The sequence below is a fragment of the Macaca nemestrina genome, chromosome 5, assembly GCF_043159975.1.
Source record: "Macaca nemestrina isolate mMacNem1 chromosome 5, mMacNem.hap1, whole genome shotgun sequence".
Taxonomy (NCBI): domain Eukaryota; kingdom Metazoa; phylum Chordata; class Mammalia; order Primates; family Cercopithecidae; genus Macaca; species Macaca nemestrina.
In genome coordinates, this window is record NC_092129.1 from 115844760 (window position 1) to 115861344 (window position 16585).

Below are 16585 nucleotides of genomic sequence, written 5' to 3' on the forward strand. Positions count from 1 at the left end.
TGAGGGGTACCAAAGAAAAAGCCCACTAAAGTGTGGGGAATATTAACAATGGATTTCAGTTCACTAAGAGAGAAAAGTGCCCTGCAGAATCAATGAAAATTAACTTCTAGTGACTTTAACTTAGAGTTACTTATACAAAACCTGAATTCCAATTATTTCCTGATCTTTTCGTTATTACCTTCTCAATTGCCTCTAAAGCCTACCTTTTGAGTGGAGGCAGTTCAAAGCTGTTGGACTATGAAAATCAGTTATTGTGCTTGTACTTTAGTAAAACCTTCTGTGGAACATGAGGAAGCAAAAGCACAATAACTTATTTTGAAGATAATGTTTTATTTATGGATGAAAATAAATATTGAATGTATTTGGTATTCAATTTTTAACTTGGGAAAAATTAAACCTCAAAGTTTTCTAGATTACAAGCAATATTAATTAGAAACAATAGTACATGATAATTGCTGTAATGTAAAATGTAACTCCACCTAGAAAAATAGATTTTCTTTATATAGTTATGATTTTCCACAATAACATCAAGGTTAATATATGCCAGATGGCTTACTTACTTTCATTAAGAATTATTAGTATCAAAACTGTTTAAACTAACAGCAATTCATCATTCTAATTGGTTTTTCTAAGAGTTAGTGTGAATTATGTAGGAAAAAAATTACGTCCTGAGCATCACCATGGCTTAGAGTCAGAAAATTATACCATTATCTCAAAAGCACATTGGACTTGGAACCTTAGTCCAGAGGGTGACCAGCTGATGTAAACTAGAACAAGAAGATTCTTCTGACAGTTTTTTTTCTCCCAAGAATTTGAAAGCTGAGCAAAGATGCAGACAATCCAAGGTCGCTGAAGTTTAATCACAGTTTAGTGGTACCCAGGGAAGCTCTGCTGGGTTCTCAAATGCCCTTACTCCTAGGCTGGTTGTCTACTATTCCTTTAAATCTCTTAGCTACCCTGGGAGTTTTTTTGAGCTCCTTTCCCCCTTTCCTTTACTTTTATTTTGTGAGAGCTGGAATTGTTATGTGCTAAATGAAAACAGAAAAATTATAACTGACATATTAACTTTGTGCCTTAATTTCCTTGTCTCTAAAACCGGACCACTGATAATAAACATAAACATGTCATTTAAAATGTGTCAACATTTTAAAAGCTCTAAGTGGTCTTTGTTTTTACTGGTTCTAGCATTAGATCTGAGCTATAGAAAAATTAACATTTTTACTCTGTTGAGCCACGTAAAGAGAATCATTATTAGGACTGTATAATCAGAAAAGAATCTGTTACCTCATCGCCTTTCTCCCCAGGTATCCCAGGGTAGCCCCGCTCTCCTTTGCTTCCCTAAAAAGACAATACATTCAGCTAGCACATGCAATCATTTTTCTTATCTTTTGGAAATGAAAAAAATCTCTTCTAAGAACACTTGGGGCATGTAATTTGGACAGGGTCAGGGAACAAATAAATGGCAACATTTGCAAGTGGCTTTTTCGTCTCTCTCTCCCTCCATAAATATCTATATATACATGTATGTATTTTTAAAGTTGTATATTTTCAAATATCGGGTTCCTTTTTTTCATACTGAATTGAGGGTCCCAAGGTGAAAGTGGAGAAGAGAATTTCTTACCTTTGGTCCCTCTCTGCCTGGGATTCCTGGAGGACCCCGTGGCCCTATATCACCCTAGAGGACAGAGGAAGAACAGAACTGAGAGGATGCACTACATGTAACCTATAGGGTTCGTAAACATTCAGTCAGGCTTCTCACCTTCCGGGCCATGGAATCATACTTTCCAGGCTCACCAGCGCCTCCTTCTCCTTTGTTGCTTTTCAGCCCTGGGACACTGGCTTGGCAGTTGCCACAGAAATTCTAATGAGTATAAAGATAAGGTTACTGAGAGAGTCATAAAAGCCATCTCTAAAGGTGAGGTTTCATGTGATGTGAAGTTCTTTTGGAACCTTTGTCAGAGATGAGTGATATAGATACGTCACTCTGCTTTCAGAAACTTGATTTATCCAATTTAAAAACATTAATTTTGTGAGGTAAAAACTATTTTCAAAGCTCATCAGTGATATCTGTTTATGATATTGATGAGCTTTTATTTTAAAAGCAGGTCTCCAATGACATTTAAATAGAAAATTCCAAATAAATAAGGAAAAGACACGTAAGTCAAGAACAAAAACTGAAGTTCCATTGTTTAGTAGAATGTTTCAAAAGGGAGTGGTAATAAAGTTTAGAAAACCCAGCACGATTACAGAATTCATACACCCTATAGCACAAATCATTTTAAAAACAACAACAACAACAAAAAACCTGCAAAGAAAGGATTTGTCCTTGTGGGAGCAAAATTAGTTCTCCAACTACATACAGTTTACTAACATTTTGTCGGTGGAGGCACTCTAGAGAAATAATTACTTGACTGACATAGACTTGACTCCTAGGTCAAATCCAAGTGACAATAGGAAATCTAAGTGAAATTACCTTTCCATTGCCTTCTCTGCAACCTTTAACTGATGTGGGAAATCTTAACTTCCAGAGTCTGAGCTCATAAGATAAACATAACTCTCATCACACAGCTAAAGAAAGAGTGTGTGTGAAAAGCTCTATATAGGCTTATTTTTAAATAAATTGTTGGAATAAGAATATGACCAAGAAAGGCACAGAATAAGGGCCACTGAGTGGGGGAGATAGTTTAACAGTTGACAGAAGGTAGGACAACCTACGTTTCCATACTTCCATCCTTTTCCCTAAAGGAAAGAATCTTTAAACATGAAAAAGAAGTGAAGCTTGCCATTGATAAGAAACTGGCAAGAAAGCCCATGGCTATTCAAATTCAATATTTTTGACGTAATGAATAGCACTGTAAATCTGATTTTCAAACATGGGCTCCTTGGAACACTAAATTTGCATGATACTGAAAAGCTTGCAAGGTGTGATGGTTAATACTGAGTGTCAACTTGATAGGATTGAAGGATGCAAACTACTGTTCCTGGGTGTGTCTGTGAGGGTGTTGCCAAAGGAGATTAACATCTGAGTTGGTGGACTGGGAGAGGCAGACCCACACTCAATATGGGCGGGCACAATCTAATCAGGTGCCAGTGCAGCTAAAATAAAGCAGACAAAAGAAGGTGGAAGGGGTTGATGTGCTGAGTCTTCTGGCCTTCATCTTTCTCCAGTGCTGGATGCTTCCTGCCCTCAAACATGAGACTTCATATTCTTCGCTTTGGACTCTTGGACTTACACTAGTGGTTTGCCAGAGGATTTTGGGCCTTCGGCCACAGACTGAAGGCGGTACTGTCAGCTTCCCTACTTTTGAGGTTTTGGGACTTGGACTGATCCACTATTGGCTTCCTTGTTCTTCGACTTGCAGACAGCCTATTGTGGGACTTTACCTTGTAATCACATGAGTCAATTCTCCTTAATAAACTCCCTTTCATATATACATATATACCATTAGTTCTGTCCCTCTGGAGAACCCTGATGAATACATGAGGCAAATCATCTCAAAAATGCTGGGTTACAGCAATCCCATTACTGGGTATATACCCAAAGGATTATAAATCATTCTACTATAAAGACACATGCACATGTATGTTTATTGGGGGCACTGTTCACAATAGCAAAGACTTGGAACCAACCCAAAAGCCCATCAATGATAGACTGGATAAAGAAAATGTGGCACATATACACCATGGAATACTATGCAGCCATAAAAAAGAATGAGTTCATGTCCTTTGCAGGGACATGGATAAAGCTGGAAACCATCATTCTCAGCAAACTAACACAAGAACAGAAAACCAAACACCGCATGTTCTCACTCATAAGTGAGAGTTGAACAATAACACATGGACACTGGGAGGGGAACATCACACACTAAGGGGGCCTGTTGGGGGTGGGGGGCTAGGGGTGGGATAGCATTAGGAGAAATACCTAATGTAGATGACGGGTTGATGGGTGGAGCAAACCACCATGGCACGTGTATACCTATGCAACAAACCTGCATGTTCTGTACATGTACCCCAGAACTTAAAGTATATAAAAACATGCTGGGTTAAACAGCTCTCTTCATGGTGGTCTTTCTTAGAGTCTGAATATAGAAAATTTCCAGATGAATTTTACCACCTGGATTATTTCACAGGGACAATGTGTTGGCACAGGAGTTAAATATATATATATTTATAGAACCATTACTGATGATACCTGAAAAACTATGAAGATAAAGAGACACTTGAGAACTTAAGAGAAACAAAAGGATTTCCATATTTCAAAAAGTATGAAAAAGATAATGATCTGCAGACACAAACATGACATCTCAATACGGAGCAAAACCTTGGCATATCGATATGGAGCAACATTTTAGAAGAGATTGTTCAACTGACTATTTTAGTAAAACATTAAAAAATGATAATCATTATGACAAATACAATTTCTAAGAGTCATTTGAAACTGACTTCATTTTCTTTGGGTTAGGGTTACCAGAATGGTAAATGTAAAATAACTGAGTTTTATTAACATTCTTGGAAAAAGGTCTTAAGATTTTCTCATGGAAAGAATAAAGATGCATCAATTATTAACCAATACACAATGTCATTCAAAGAGGGATTGACATACTGATTAATCTAAAAGGAGGCCTTTGAAGGGGCCTGTAATTATGCCAGTTCTTTTTAATACTTTAATCAAAGATATTTTTACAAACAGAAAGCAGGATGATCAAATTGGCTAAAGACTCAAGGTAGAGAGATATAGTGTTAACGTATGGGGTAACAGGATCAGGATTTAACATGATGTTATTACATTGGCCTGACAGATCCAACCCAGAATCTAAATTCCTGTATTTGGACTTTGTTCGGGGAACTACATGCCTCCCCTTGCTTCTATTGTATACAGTTTGTGGAGACTATCAGTCAAGATGTCCGGCTCTCTACGGACTCAGAACTTCAGTGAAATGACACAGAGACTGGAGCAATGGCAGAGCACGTTCATTAGAGGGATGATTCCCGGGTGAGACTGTCAATTAGTTCCACTTCTGAGAGCACTGGAACCCTGGTTCTGCTTCCTGTCAGAGCCTATTCATGGTCCTTTGATCTGTTCTGTGAGATCCCATATTCTACCAGTATATTCATTTCTACTACAGCATAAAGGTTTCTCATCCTTAAAGAACCCTAAGTATTCTGAAATGATATAACTCCTGCAATCCTGCTATTTCCAACACCACTGTCTCATAAATAATCTAGGACTTAATGTCTGAGGACCTATGTTCCTGTGTTAATGTTACATTTACTTGCTGTGTGACTCTGAAAAAGTTACTTAACTGCTGAGAACTTCAGGTCTGTCATCTATAGAATGGGAATGCTGCAACAGGCTGAACTCATAAGATTATTATGGAAATTAAATGAGATGATATAAGTAAAGTGGCATATTAACTGGCCTGTAATTTTAACTCAATAAATATAAGATTTTCCTGAAATTCTGGCAAATATTCTTCTCTGGCTTATAAAAACTGCTGGCTTTTGGAGGTCTTAGAAATTCCTTTAATATATATTTATATTCATATTCATATTTACACTTATGTTTATGCATCTATTCTCAAAACTCTACTTTACAAATGTATATGCTAGAACTCGAGTCTTTTGAATTCAATTAAACAAATATTTCTGCCTGCTTACTATTGTGCAAATAATTGTGTGAATCACTGGGCTACATGCTAGAAATACAAACTAAATTATATATATCTAACTATAGTCTGTGTGTGTGTACACATACACAATGTCCATTCATACAAAGAAAGATACAACACATTGTGTTTGAGTATGAAGTCAAGAGCCTGATTTTCATGTGGGCTCACTCAGTCGTAGCACACCAGGCAGAAACATGCAAATACATACCCTTACATATGTGCCATTATCATCCCCCCAGTATGTTTTACTGATAAAATACAGGGAAGTGTTAGAGATTAAAAAAAGAGATAGCAAGATTAATTCCCTGAGATGATAATAGGTAGAGGTGATTTTTATTGAACAGAGTAACAGGTATTAGGGCAGGTTTCGACTGTGGAATTTTGTAAAATCCCATGACATCAAAATTCAGCCTTGTAAGTGGCCATATATAGAGCAGCACTGATTTTCATCTTGGGACTGACCAGGCCAGATTTAGTGAGAAGGATTCGCTTTCACAGTAGTGAGCCAGGGTGAGTCAACACCCATTAAGAGAAAGATGTTCCTCCAGAAGAGAGAATAATCTACTCCAGGGTGCTAATGACATAATTCCTTCCCTGTAGCCAATTCATAACTATACTACCCGCTGCCCTCCACCCCTGCTCCGCCCAAAATGAGAGGCTGGTAAAGAAGAGAGTGAAAGAATTACGATAAATGGCATAAGGTATATAAGATACATGTTTATTTTCCTATCTTAAAGATGTCCTGCCATTTAAAAATTGAATTGTAGTTCCAGCTAAACAATTGACTCAATTTCTGCTAAATATTTTCTTTGTGATTTTTCTGGAAATTAACACACAATTTCTTACACAGCAATACAGTACCTTGAGCAAAACACCAATGTCTCCCAAGAGAGGAAGTGCAATCTGTGGTTAAGAAGATAAAACCAAAGATATGTATTTATATATGAACACAATATAATATAAACATACAGTACAATATAGATATTTTTCCTCAAAATGCCATGAAGCTTCTAGTGTCTCACTTTACAATCACTGGCTTAACGTTATGTTTCGTATCAAGAAATGTGCACGTGGAACTGATAGAATTCAGAACAAATTTTGAAAAATGTTCACTATTCTCTCATGAACGTGCAAACACACATATCATCATTTTGACTGTGCATCCCTATTTTATATTTTCATGGCAACCTTTATGCCGTCCCTGGTATATTATTGGTTTTAAATAATACATAAAGATAAATTATTTATTAAAAGGAAATCACTCCTCTGGCAAACACATTATCAGGCTGTTGAGAAATATGAAAACTACCAGATAAGTTTGCCTTACAGTTATTTCTCATGGAAGTTCAAAAGAACCTACAGTTGGCTTAAGTGATAGGCAAGACAAATACTGAAGGAACTTGGACCACATTTGGGCCACATATCTTCAGATGTTCTTTCAGAGAGACACTGTGTAAACCCAAGTAATATTTTGTAAGATTCCCAGAAAAATGTACAAGTGATTCACCCAACAGTGGCGTTAAAGTAATGCCAAAATATGCCTCCACACATAGCTTATAAAGGCACATAAGGCCCAAACACTGTGGGAGGTAGAAAGGATTTGTGAGGCTTAGAACTGAGAAGCCAGATTTGGATTTTATTATACAAGACTCTTAATACAATGTCATGTACCATATGGCCTCTCAAATTATAACTGCCGAGTCTGAGGCTATTTAAAGGGATTTCACTGTTGCTCAAAGCAAGGTTTAACCTAGAATAAAACTTTGAAACACACATTTAGTGCCTAAACCCATTTTATAAGAGTCTACTCAAGCCAGTTTTCATAATTTAATCATTGCGACATTTTAAAGCTACAGAATCAATGGATCTGTACCATATTGTAGGCAACTTACCTGCAAAATTTCATTTAGAAAAATGAAATTCATTTAGCCACTAGCATTAGAAAAAATAGAAATCGTGGCGATATATTTTATCTCAATTTTCAATGGGATTGAGACATTATATGCCAAGGCTCAGCCTGGGGCAAAATTGTACAGTTGAATTATACCCTTAGGAAATAAGTATTCATCACACACACAGAAATGCTGACCCAGCCTGAATTCTTTTTCTCTCGACAAAATAATGGGGATAAACAAAATCACCAAGCAGTCACTGAGCATTCTAATGAGTTTGGACAGCAAAACTTGCTTGGGAGGCTGTTTGGCTTCTGGGTGCATTTAAGACACATAAATCAGACAAGGTCTGTCTACATACCGGGTCACCTGGGGGGCCTGGCAGGCCTGGCTTTCCATCCCTCCCTGGAACTCCCTGAAAACAGAGGTGTCCATGTTCAATCTTTGCACATTGGCACAGATGCAGATTAAAATGGGGGAGGGTAGATAAAGAAAGTCCTTACATCATTCCCTGGAGTCCCTGGGGTTCCTGGCAACCCAGGAAGACCTCGAGGACCCTGGAAAAGGAGGGAAATAAAAACAGTTACTTATGAGGACGGTCTTTCAGTCATTTCCCCCAAGTCAGCAAGGTGGCTTTGCTGGGATAAAAAATTAGTTAAGTAGCTTACCTGAATACCTGGCTCTCCAACTGGTCCTTGGGAGCCCTGAGTACAAATGAGATTTTATTATCAAAATTCCACCAAGAATGTCCATAAATTATCCAAGTGACATAAAAGACTAAGCATTGTAGTTTACTTAGAGGCACAACAGGGTTTGCCACCGTACACACGAGGAAAACTGCAAAGTCGGCCAAGACTTTCAGGTCGTAGGTGAATAACTTAATCAGATACCTGTTGCTGGAAACATCAATATGATTTTGCTCAGAGACTTGGGACATCTATCTCATTACCATAATCTGTCACTGCACATTCATGAGGGCACAAAGAATGCATCCAAATTCCATCTGTCAGAAACTGACCGCCCACAGGGTTAACTGGTTCGGGGCTTCTTTTCTTTTCTGCTTTCAACTTTGAGTCATTTATCTCTTGGAAGAAATCACCAGAACCAGTGTTCAGTGACAGGAGTAGGAGGTAAAACACTAATCAATGATATTTTTCTACTTTTAGAAAATTGGAATTTGGGATAAATAAAATGAGGCTGGGAGATTATCAGGGAACTTAGTGATGGTAGCTGTACCGCTCTTACGTAACCATGAACTTCTGTAAGAGGAATTTGCAACCTAAGTAAGTCAAGAGCTGGTTTCCTAGCAGTTGACTTCAGTAACTACTCACTGACTTTTCCTTTCTTATTTAAAGAAATAAATATTCATATCACTGCTCTTGCCAAAGCTACTTTTTTCCTCCCTTTCTATTTATCCTCAACCACCATCACTTCCCTAATAATTTTCTTTTCTTTTCTTTTTCTTTATTTTTTGAGATGGAGTCTCACTCTGTCACCCAGGCTGAAGCGCAGTGGTGGAATCTCGGCTCACTGCAACCTCCACCTCCTGTGTTCAAGCAATTCTCCTGCCTCAGTCTCTTGAGTAGCTGGGATTACAGTCACCCATTACCACGCTCGGCTAATTTTTGTATGTTTAGTAGAGATGGGGTTTCACCGTGTTGGCCAGGCTGGTCTCAAACTCCTGACCTCAAGTGATCCACCTGTCTTGGCCTCTCAAAGTGTTGGGATTACAAGGATGAGCCACCAGGTCCAGCCTCTAATAATTTTCTGATACAAGTTTTTACTTGGTTTAATTTCCATCTCCAATGGTCTTTTACATTCTTGCCCTGGCAAATCAGACAACCCTCATTCACAACATATCCCTTCACTACTTATGCTTTCTTTTAACTTTTCATGATAACTTCAATATAAAGATGTGATACTGTGATAAAATAATATTTGGTTTCTGCCCTCAGTTCCTGGCACAGAGCTCCTAAAACCCTCGTAAATTCCTTAACAATAGGTTGCTAACATAAACTTTTGTTCTAATACTTGTTTTTTGGCCCCGGTTGACACAGAGCTTCTAATCCCTTGGGTTTCTTGGGTGATAGGAGAGTCTTTTGTTCCAATGAGGTGACTTGGTGGGCTCCTTGACAGGAGCTGATCACCAGAAAGACCAAGCCACAATTAGAAACTCGGCCTTTCAGCCCACCCTGCATTCTGTGAAGAGGGGAGAGGGGCTGGAAATATAGTTAGTTGTTTATCTTGCTGACATGATGAAGCCTCCATAAAATCCCAAAATATGGGGTTTAGAGAACTTCCAGGCTGGCAAAAACACCCATGTGCCAGGAGAGTGACACACCCCAACTCCGCAGGGACCGACGCTCCTACACTCAGGGACCCTTCCAGACCTCTCCCTTTGTAACTCTTCTTCTGACTGTTCAGCTGTATCCTTTACTGATACCATAAACCAGTAAATGTAAGAAAGAGTTACTTGATTCTGTGAACCACTCTAGCAAACTACAGAACCTGAGGTGGGGGTTATGGAAACTTGCAGTTTATAGCTGGTTGAACAGAAGTAATGAAGGCCCAGATATGCAGTTGGCCTCTGAAGTAGGGGTCGGTTTTGTGCGATTGAGCCCTTAACCTGTGGAATCTGACGCTAACTCCAGGTAGATAGTGTCAGACGTGAATTGACTAGTAGAACATCCAGTTGATGTCCACTGGAGAATTGATGAGTAGGGGAAAAAAACCCACACATCTGGTGTCAGAATTGTATTATGTTGAATGTTAAGAGCATAATAGGAAAAAAGTTAGTTTGTTTTTCTATTACACCATACAGGACAATTTTCTAAATTAATGGCGTTAGAATAACCATTTATTTCTACTTTTCTTGTTCAAAAATATTTTATGTCTTTTCATAGTAAATGAAAATTGTATATTTATTATTATTTGGTCTACAAGTGTGGATATAGTGGTCATTATTAATAGGGGCTCTTCTAGGCTCTGTCCTTATAGTTTAAATACTTTAAAAACTACCCATTATTTGTTTTTACCATTGAAAACACCATCTCTTCACTCTGAAGACATTACTCAGACCTTTTTGGTGTCATTTCACCTATGTGTACGCCATTCACTTTAAATATTAACTTCTTGTTTTAACTTAATTAAAAACAAGCTGTAATATATAATGGCCTAATATTAGGCAGTCATACCATCTTACAAATATGTATTTGTGCTTTTTAATATATAGATTAGAGGTATAGGTTAAATGACTGCTTCTAATCCAAATTAGCGTATGTGTGACCAGCATCTGTAAGTTAAAAAACAAACAGCGGGTACTGTCTCTGTGCTTAAGTGATACAACCTCAGTGCCCATCAATCCTCTCTGGATAGTGTTTATTTGTATTTCCTCCTCTGACCTTTCTATTCTTTTCACCTTGTTAAAATTTGACACTGGATTTTGTTTCACAATATTGGAATCAACAAGGACTGAATGAATTTCACTTACTGTTCTGCCAGGAATTCCTACCCCTGGTGGGCCTATGTCCCCTGGGGAACCGTGAACACCTGGAAGTCCTCTTTCACCCTGTGAAATGAAAGGCTGCTGTTAGCGCAAGCCTCAAGAGACATAAACTTCTCTGCTATATTTTGTTAATTATTAACTTCTTAAAAATTAACTAAATATTTTTATACCTTTGGTCCACGCGGACCAGGTGCTCCAGGATTTCCATCTAATCCCTAAAAGAAAAAGAAGGTGAATACATTGAATACGTATCTTCTTCTAGAAAGGTTATAAACACATTAGAAGTTATAACTAATATGTTTTATCACTCTTCATCTTATTTGAATAAATCTTTTTCTATAAAAGAATAAGGAACAGGGAGTACACATTTCAATAGGTTATAGATTTTGTATAGTTGTTTTAAAATATAAAAGATTTTTATTTATAAAATGAGGCACCTGATATTGAGAAATATTATTATTATTTAATAACATAAGTTCAAAGGAGATGAGAAACAAAGGCACATAAAACATATTTTAAAAACATTGGTTATTTAGATTTTCCAGCAGTCCAGTTTTCAATGTCCTGGGAATAGTCTGGGTCACAAAGACATTTTCTGCAAATGACAAACCATGGTGATACCTGCAAAACCTCTGGAAGGGAAAATTCAGGTAGTTTTTCTGTTTTACAACACTGTCCTAGGAAGTTTTATGGTGTAAAACTAGTGTACCTGACTGGGATTCATGGATCTCTACAGAATCCATGTGTAGGATTCAGGGGACCTAGGAATCTTCCAAAATCATATGCAAAATGTTGTATACATGTATATTTTCTTCAGAAGAAAGCCCTTTGCTTATCACACATTTAAGAGGTTTTATCTCTGATTTAAAGAATAAGATGCCTGTAATCCCAGCACTTTGGGAGGCCGAGGTGGCAGATCACTGGAGCTCAGGAGTTCATGACCAGCATGGACAACATGGTGAAGCCCCATCTATACAAAAAATATAAAAATTAGCCAGGAGTGGTGGCATGTGCCTGTTGTCACCACTACTCAGGAGGCTGGGGTGGGAGGATCACTTGAATCATGGAGGTCGAGGCTGCAGTGATCCATAATTGTACTACTGTGCTCCAGCCTGGGTGACAGATTAAAGACCCTGTCTCAGGAAAAAAAAAAAAAAAAAAAAAAAGAATAAGATGAATAGATGAATATTTCTTTTTTCCCCTGACTTTTATTTTAGGTTCAGGGGTACATGTACAGGTTTAGTACATGGGTACATTGCATATTGCTCAGGTTTATTGTATGAATGATCCCACTACCCAAGGAAGTAAGCATAGTGCCTGACAGTTTTTCAACCTTGCCTCCCTTCAACTCTCCCCCATCAGTAGTCCTCCACATCTCTTGCTCCCATCTCTACTATGCTGGTGTGCAACCAGTGTTTAGCTCCCACTTATAAGTGAGGACGTGCAGTATTTGGTTTTTTGTTCCTGCATTAATTTGCTTAGGATAATGGCCTCTAGCTGTATCCATGTTGCTGCAAAGGGCATGATTTTGTCCTTTTTATGGCTACATAGTATTCCATGGTTATATATATCACATTGTCTTTATCCAGTCCACTGTAGATGGGCATCTAGGTTGAATCCATGTCATTGCTATTATGAATAGAGTTGCAATGAACACACGAATGCATGTGTCTTTTTGGTAGAACTATTTATTTTCTTTTGGGAAAAGAAACCCGTAGTGAGATTGCTAGGTCAAAAGGTAGTTCTGTTTTAAGTTCTTTTTTCCTTTTTTTTTGCAGACCTAAACTTATTCCCATACTTGTGATCTGAAACTAGGAACCCACAAGCAGTAATTAATGAACTTGCAAGAAATATATTAACAAAAGGGCTAATACTTACTGGTTCCCCTGGCAGGCTTTTCCCTGGAGGACCAGCCTCACCTTTTGGACCTGGAAGCCCAGGAGGGCCTATGATCCCACCTGGATCTCCCTGTGGAAAACAAAGTAAGATTCTTTCTTTGATGCTCAGGTTCATGGTGGGAAGAGAGGAGGTAGTGGCTTCCATTGTTTTAAGTTGTCATCATAGCCAGTCAAACTTCATTCACTCACTCACTCACTCACTCACCAACTCAATAATATTTATTGAGTACCTAATTCATGCCTGTTCAGTGCATTTAGATTTTGCAGTTAGTTATGTTAGCAGTATCACAAAACATATGCATGTGTGTGTATATGTGTATATATATATGCACAAAAGGGCATATTTATTAATAAAGTTCTATAGATGATCTTTATGTTTTCTTTAAGTTATTCCCCAATAATAGTTCAATGTTAATACACTGTTTCCATGTAGATATCAAGCAACAGGTCCTGCAAGATTAAGAGACTTCTTAGGTTTATATCAGAATTGGTAACTGAGCTTGACTTTCAGACTCCTGATATCTTCATCTCTCAGTTCATTTTGTCACATGGCATTCCTGTGCCAGAACCAGGGCTGCCAAAATGCACAACTCTAGGGGGTACCATTTACATTGTAGTTAATGTGAATGTCTGTCCCCTGAACAATCCCAGAAGCCCTGGGGCGTCCTTTCATCTCCCTTATGATCCTCTGTCTCTTCCTCCTATCTACTTAACATATAAAATGAGGAAAATGCAAACTATACCTTTTCTCCTTTAATGCCTTGTTCTCCTGGGATACCATGTTCTCCTGGCAATCCCTAGAAAACTCAGAGTGAATAGGAAAGAGCAATGAGAACATCTCTTATAATAACATTTCCCTATATCTGAATCTTTGTCGAGAGAACAGAATTTTAACATATAGCTTATTAATACAAGGAGTTGGATTGATTTTGGCCTTTAAGACCTGGAAAAATATTAGTGATTCTACGTGGTCTATTGGTTCAAGTGAAGCCACCTGGATGCCATAGGAAAGAAACTAAAGTCGAATTGAACCGAATGTCTCACCCATATTATTGCCATGGAAGAGGGATGGTGGTTGGTAGCATCACATAATGATTCCGAAGGACTCTCAGGCAACTAGAAAAATATGTTTTTACTATGTTTTAGAAACAGTGGCTCTTTCTCTTTTGATTTTGTTCTCTTTATAGCTCTGGCCACTATCACTTAATCTCAGTTTTTGAGCATTGTGGCTCCACTTGTGCCACCAGGATTATCTCTCTTTTCATAAGATCTGTCCACTAGGTTTATCTACAGTGGCCCATTAGTTGGCATAGGGAAGTTATCAAAAGCTTTGCTCTATAAACTGGGTGTTCAAAGTACCAAGCAGAACATGTGCACCGACCAATAGACAGGAGAGGCTCAAGCGGTGAGCATGGAGAATAGAACGTGAGGTTAAGGGGCTGTTCTCAGGGCATGAAAAAAGGAGAGATCCTAAGAGTTGCCTGGAGGGAACTGTAATCGCGGTCAGATAGTGATCAGTCTCCAAGGAGTTACGGCCAAGGATTTTTCTTATTTTGCTCAAGTGTGAACTGATGGAGAGCTCGCAGCTCCCAAGTTGTCAGAAGGCTAGGAAGGTTGTCCAAGGAATAGAAAGTTGATCCAGATAATGAATAGGAACGTGCATTGAGTATTTTAGGTCCACTAAAGCTAGGTTATAATGCAATCTGTCGATCTTCCTTCAGATATACTTTTAGCTAAAAGACTTGCTTTTTTTGGAAGGCTTTTGCTAGAAAACAATGGAAGTTTTGGAAATGTCTTCCTTAGATGGAGACTTGAACTAAAAACTGTGAATATTGAAAATGTTTTCTTTCTCTTTTGGTGTTCTTTATTTCTATTGGCATTTCCAATCTTTCTATTGCTGGTACAGCACTGACAAGCATGTCCAAAATGACAATTTAATTAACTTGAGCTCCAAAAATCAATTTATTAGGCTAATGATACTCAAAAGGACCTCACGTGAACATATGAAGGGCCTAGTCTTCGCAATAGCCCCTGACATTAGGTATAATCAGTTTTAGTGGCATAGATGACCCACGTCCTTGGGAAATGAGGGATAACTCAGTTACTTGAACAGATGTTGATGTTTTTAAAAAACATGTCCTAGTCTCAATTTCATTTCAAAAATATCAAAGACATTATACATACAACATCTCCTGGTGGTCCTCTGGGTCCCATGGAGCCTGCAGATCCCTGCTGACCCTAAAATAAAAGGTGGTATATGCTTTAGCTTTGCTAGGAAAAAAAAAAAAAAGATAGATTGTACCTGAGTATTTGTAAAGCATAGTGTGATCTTCATGTATAGGAAGACCGACTTTCCACCATCCCACTTTCCCACTTTATCTGTATAGTACTGAAATGTGCTTTGGGTTTACCAGGATAGTTTCCAGATGCTTTTATTTAATTTATGTGTTCTCTCCAGCAGGTGATAACTGAAGTTAGATAACTTGCCCTACCCATTGTCTGTGAGTACACCACATTAATTTCTCCTGCATTTTCCAAAAGCTGCTCTCTTGGGACACTGGTGTGGAATCCCACTTGGGATACTCAAGCAACTCAAGGTTACATAATTTTGGTTTAGAAACTGAATCTTGAATTCTGTTACTTTTAAGAATATAGCTCAAGGTCATAGATTTAGCTCACATTGTTTACTCTTAAAGCCTTTAGGGATGCTATTGTGAATATGCTCTGAAAAAGAGTTTAGAAATCCTATTGTGAACCAGAAGATAGTTACTATGTGTGTAATAAATGCAGCGGATGGGGAAAGTCACCATGGAAACAGGATAAAGTCTCGAAGAGCATTTGTGAAGAAAATGAGTGACACACCAAAGCACCCTGTTTTACACAGAATGGCTATAATTCCCAAATTATTTCCCAATAAATCTTAGTTATTTCTTATATACCTTTAGTCCTGGGCTTCCTATTAAACCAGGGGGACCAGGATCTCCAGGTTCACCCTAAACACATAGGCGGAAGGAAAGATCAATGTTGCTTTAATTTTCATAATCTAATTAAGGTTGGACATGAAATTGAAGAATGCCAGGAAATTACCTTTACTCCCTGTGATCCTATTATCCCAGGTTCTCCCTGTAAATAAAATAATTACTATAGGGGTAATGCTTAAATTCAGATGGAAATGGACATCTCTGATACTTTAATTGAATTTCTAGTAATTAACATACAATAAAAAGGGAAATTATGGAAGACATAATGAAATCAAGGAGAGTTCATTCTAAAACATGATTGAAAATACTTACTACTAATGAACAATACTTTCTTGATTTTTTCATTATAATAGTTTTTCCCCCAATGCCACTTTTGACACTGTAATTATCATGTCCCATTAGCAATCACCGCATTCTCTACTTAGCTGACATAGTTATAATTTGCCACCAACTAATCTTATGTCCCAGAGAATTAAAACTTCAGAGAAGGAATTAGGGAGAGTAGAATTTAAGGTAATATGTGTTGGTGATTCTACTTTTAGTTATATGTGCTTAATGATTAGTTATATGTGCTTAACGAAAAAAATCACAACAAAATTAAGGTTATACAAAAGAGGACAATATTGGCTATAACAAGTTT

General features: G+C 37.8%; 1 protein-coding gene across 3 annotated transcripts in view; it reads right to left on the reverse strand.

Annotated features, from left to right (window-relative positions):
- LOC105479487 (collagen type XIX alpha 1 chain) overlaps positions 1-16585 on the reverse strand; it is a 334678-nt gene that overhangs the window by 59462 nt on the left and 258631 nt on the right. For all 3 annotated transcript variants that reach the window (XM_011737482.3, XM_011737483.3, XM_011737484.3), the window contains exons 21-34: positions 16052-16087; positions 15904-15957; positions 15149-15202; positions 13708-13761; positions 12945-13034; positions 11237-11281; positions 11052-11129; positions 8230-8265; positions 8065-8118; positions 7923-7976; positions 6531-6572; positions 1760-1861; positions 1622-1675; positions 1285-1338 (exon numbers count right to left, since the gene is read on the reverse strand). In XM_011737482.3, coding sequence (XP_011735784.2) covers positions 1285-1338; positions 1622-1675; positions 1760-1861; positions 6531-6572; positions 7923-7976; positions 8065-8118; positions 8230-8265; positions 11052-11129; positions 11237-11281; positions 12945-13034; positions 13708-13761; positions 15149-15202; positions 15904-15957; positions 16052-16087 — 807 coding nt within the window. The remainder of the gene's footprint in view (positions 1-1284; positions 1339-1621; positions 1676-1759; positions 1862-6530; positions 6573-7922; positions 7977-8064; positions 8119-8229; positions 8266-11051; positions 11130-11236; positions 11282-12944; positions 13035-13707; positions 13762-15148; positions 15203-15903; positions 15958-16051; positions 16088-16585) is intronic.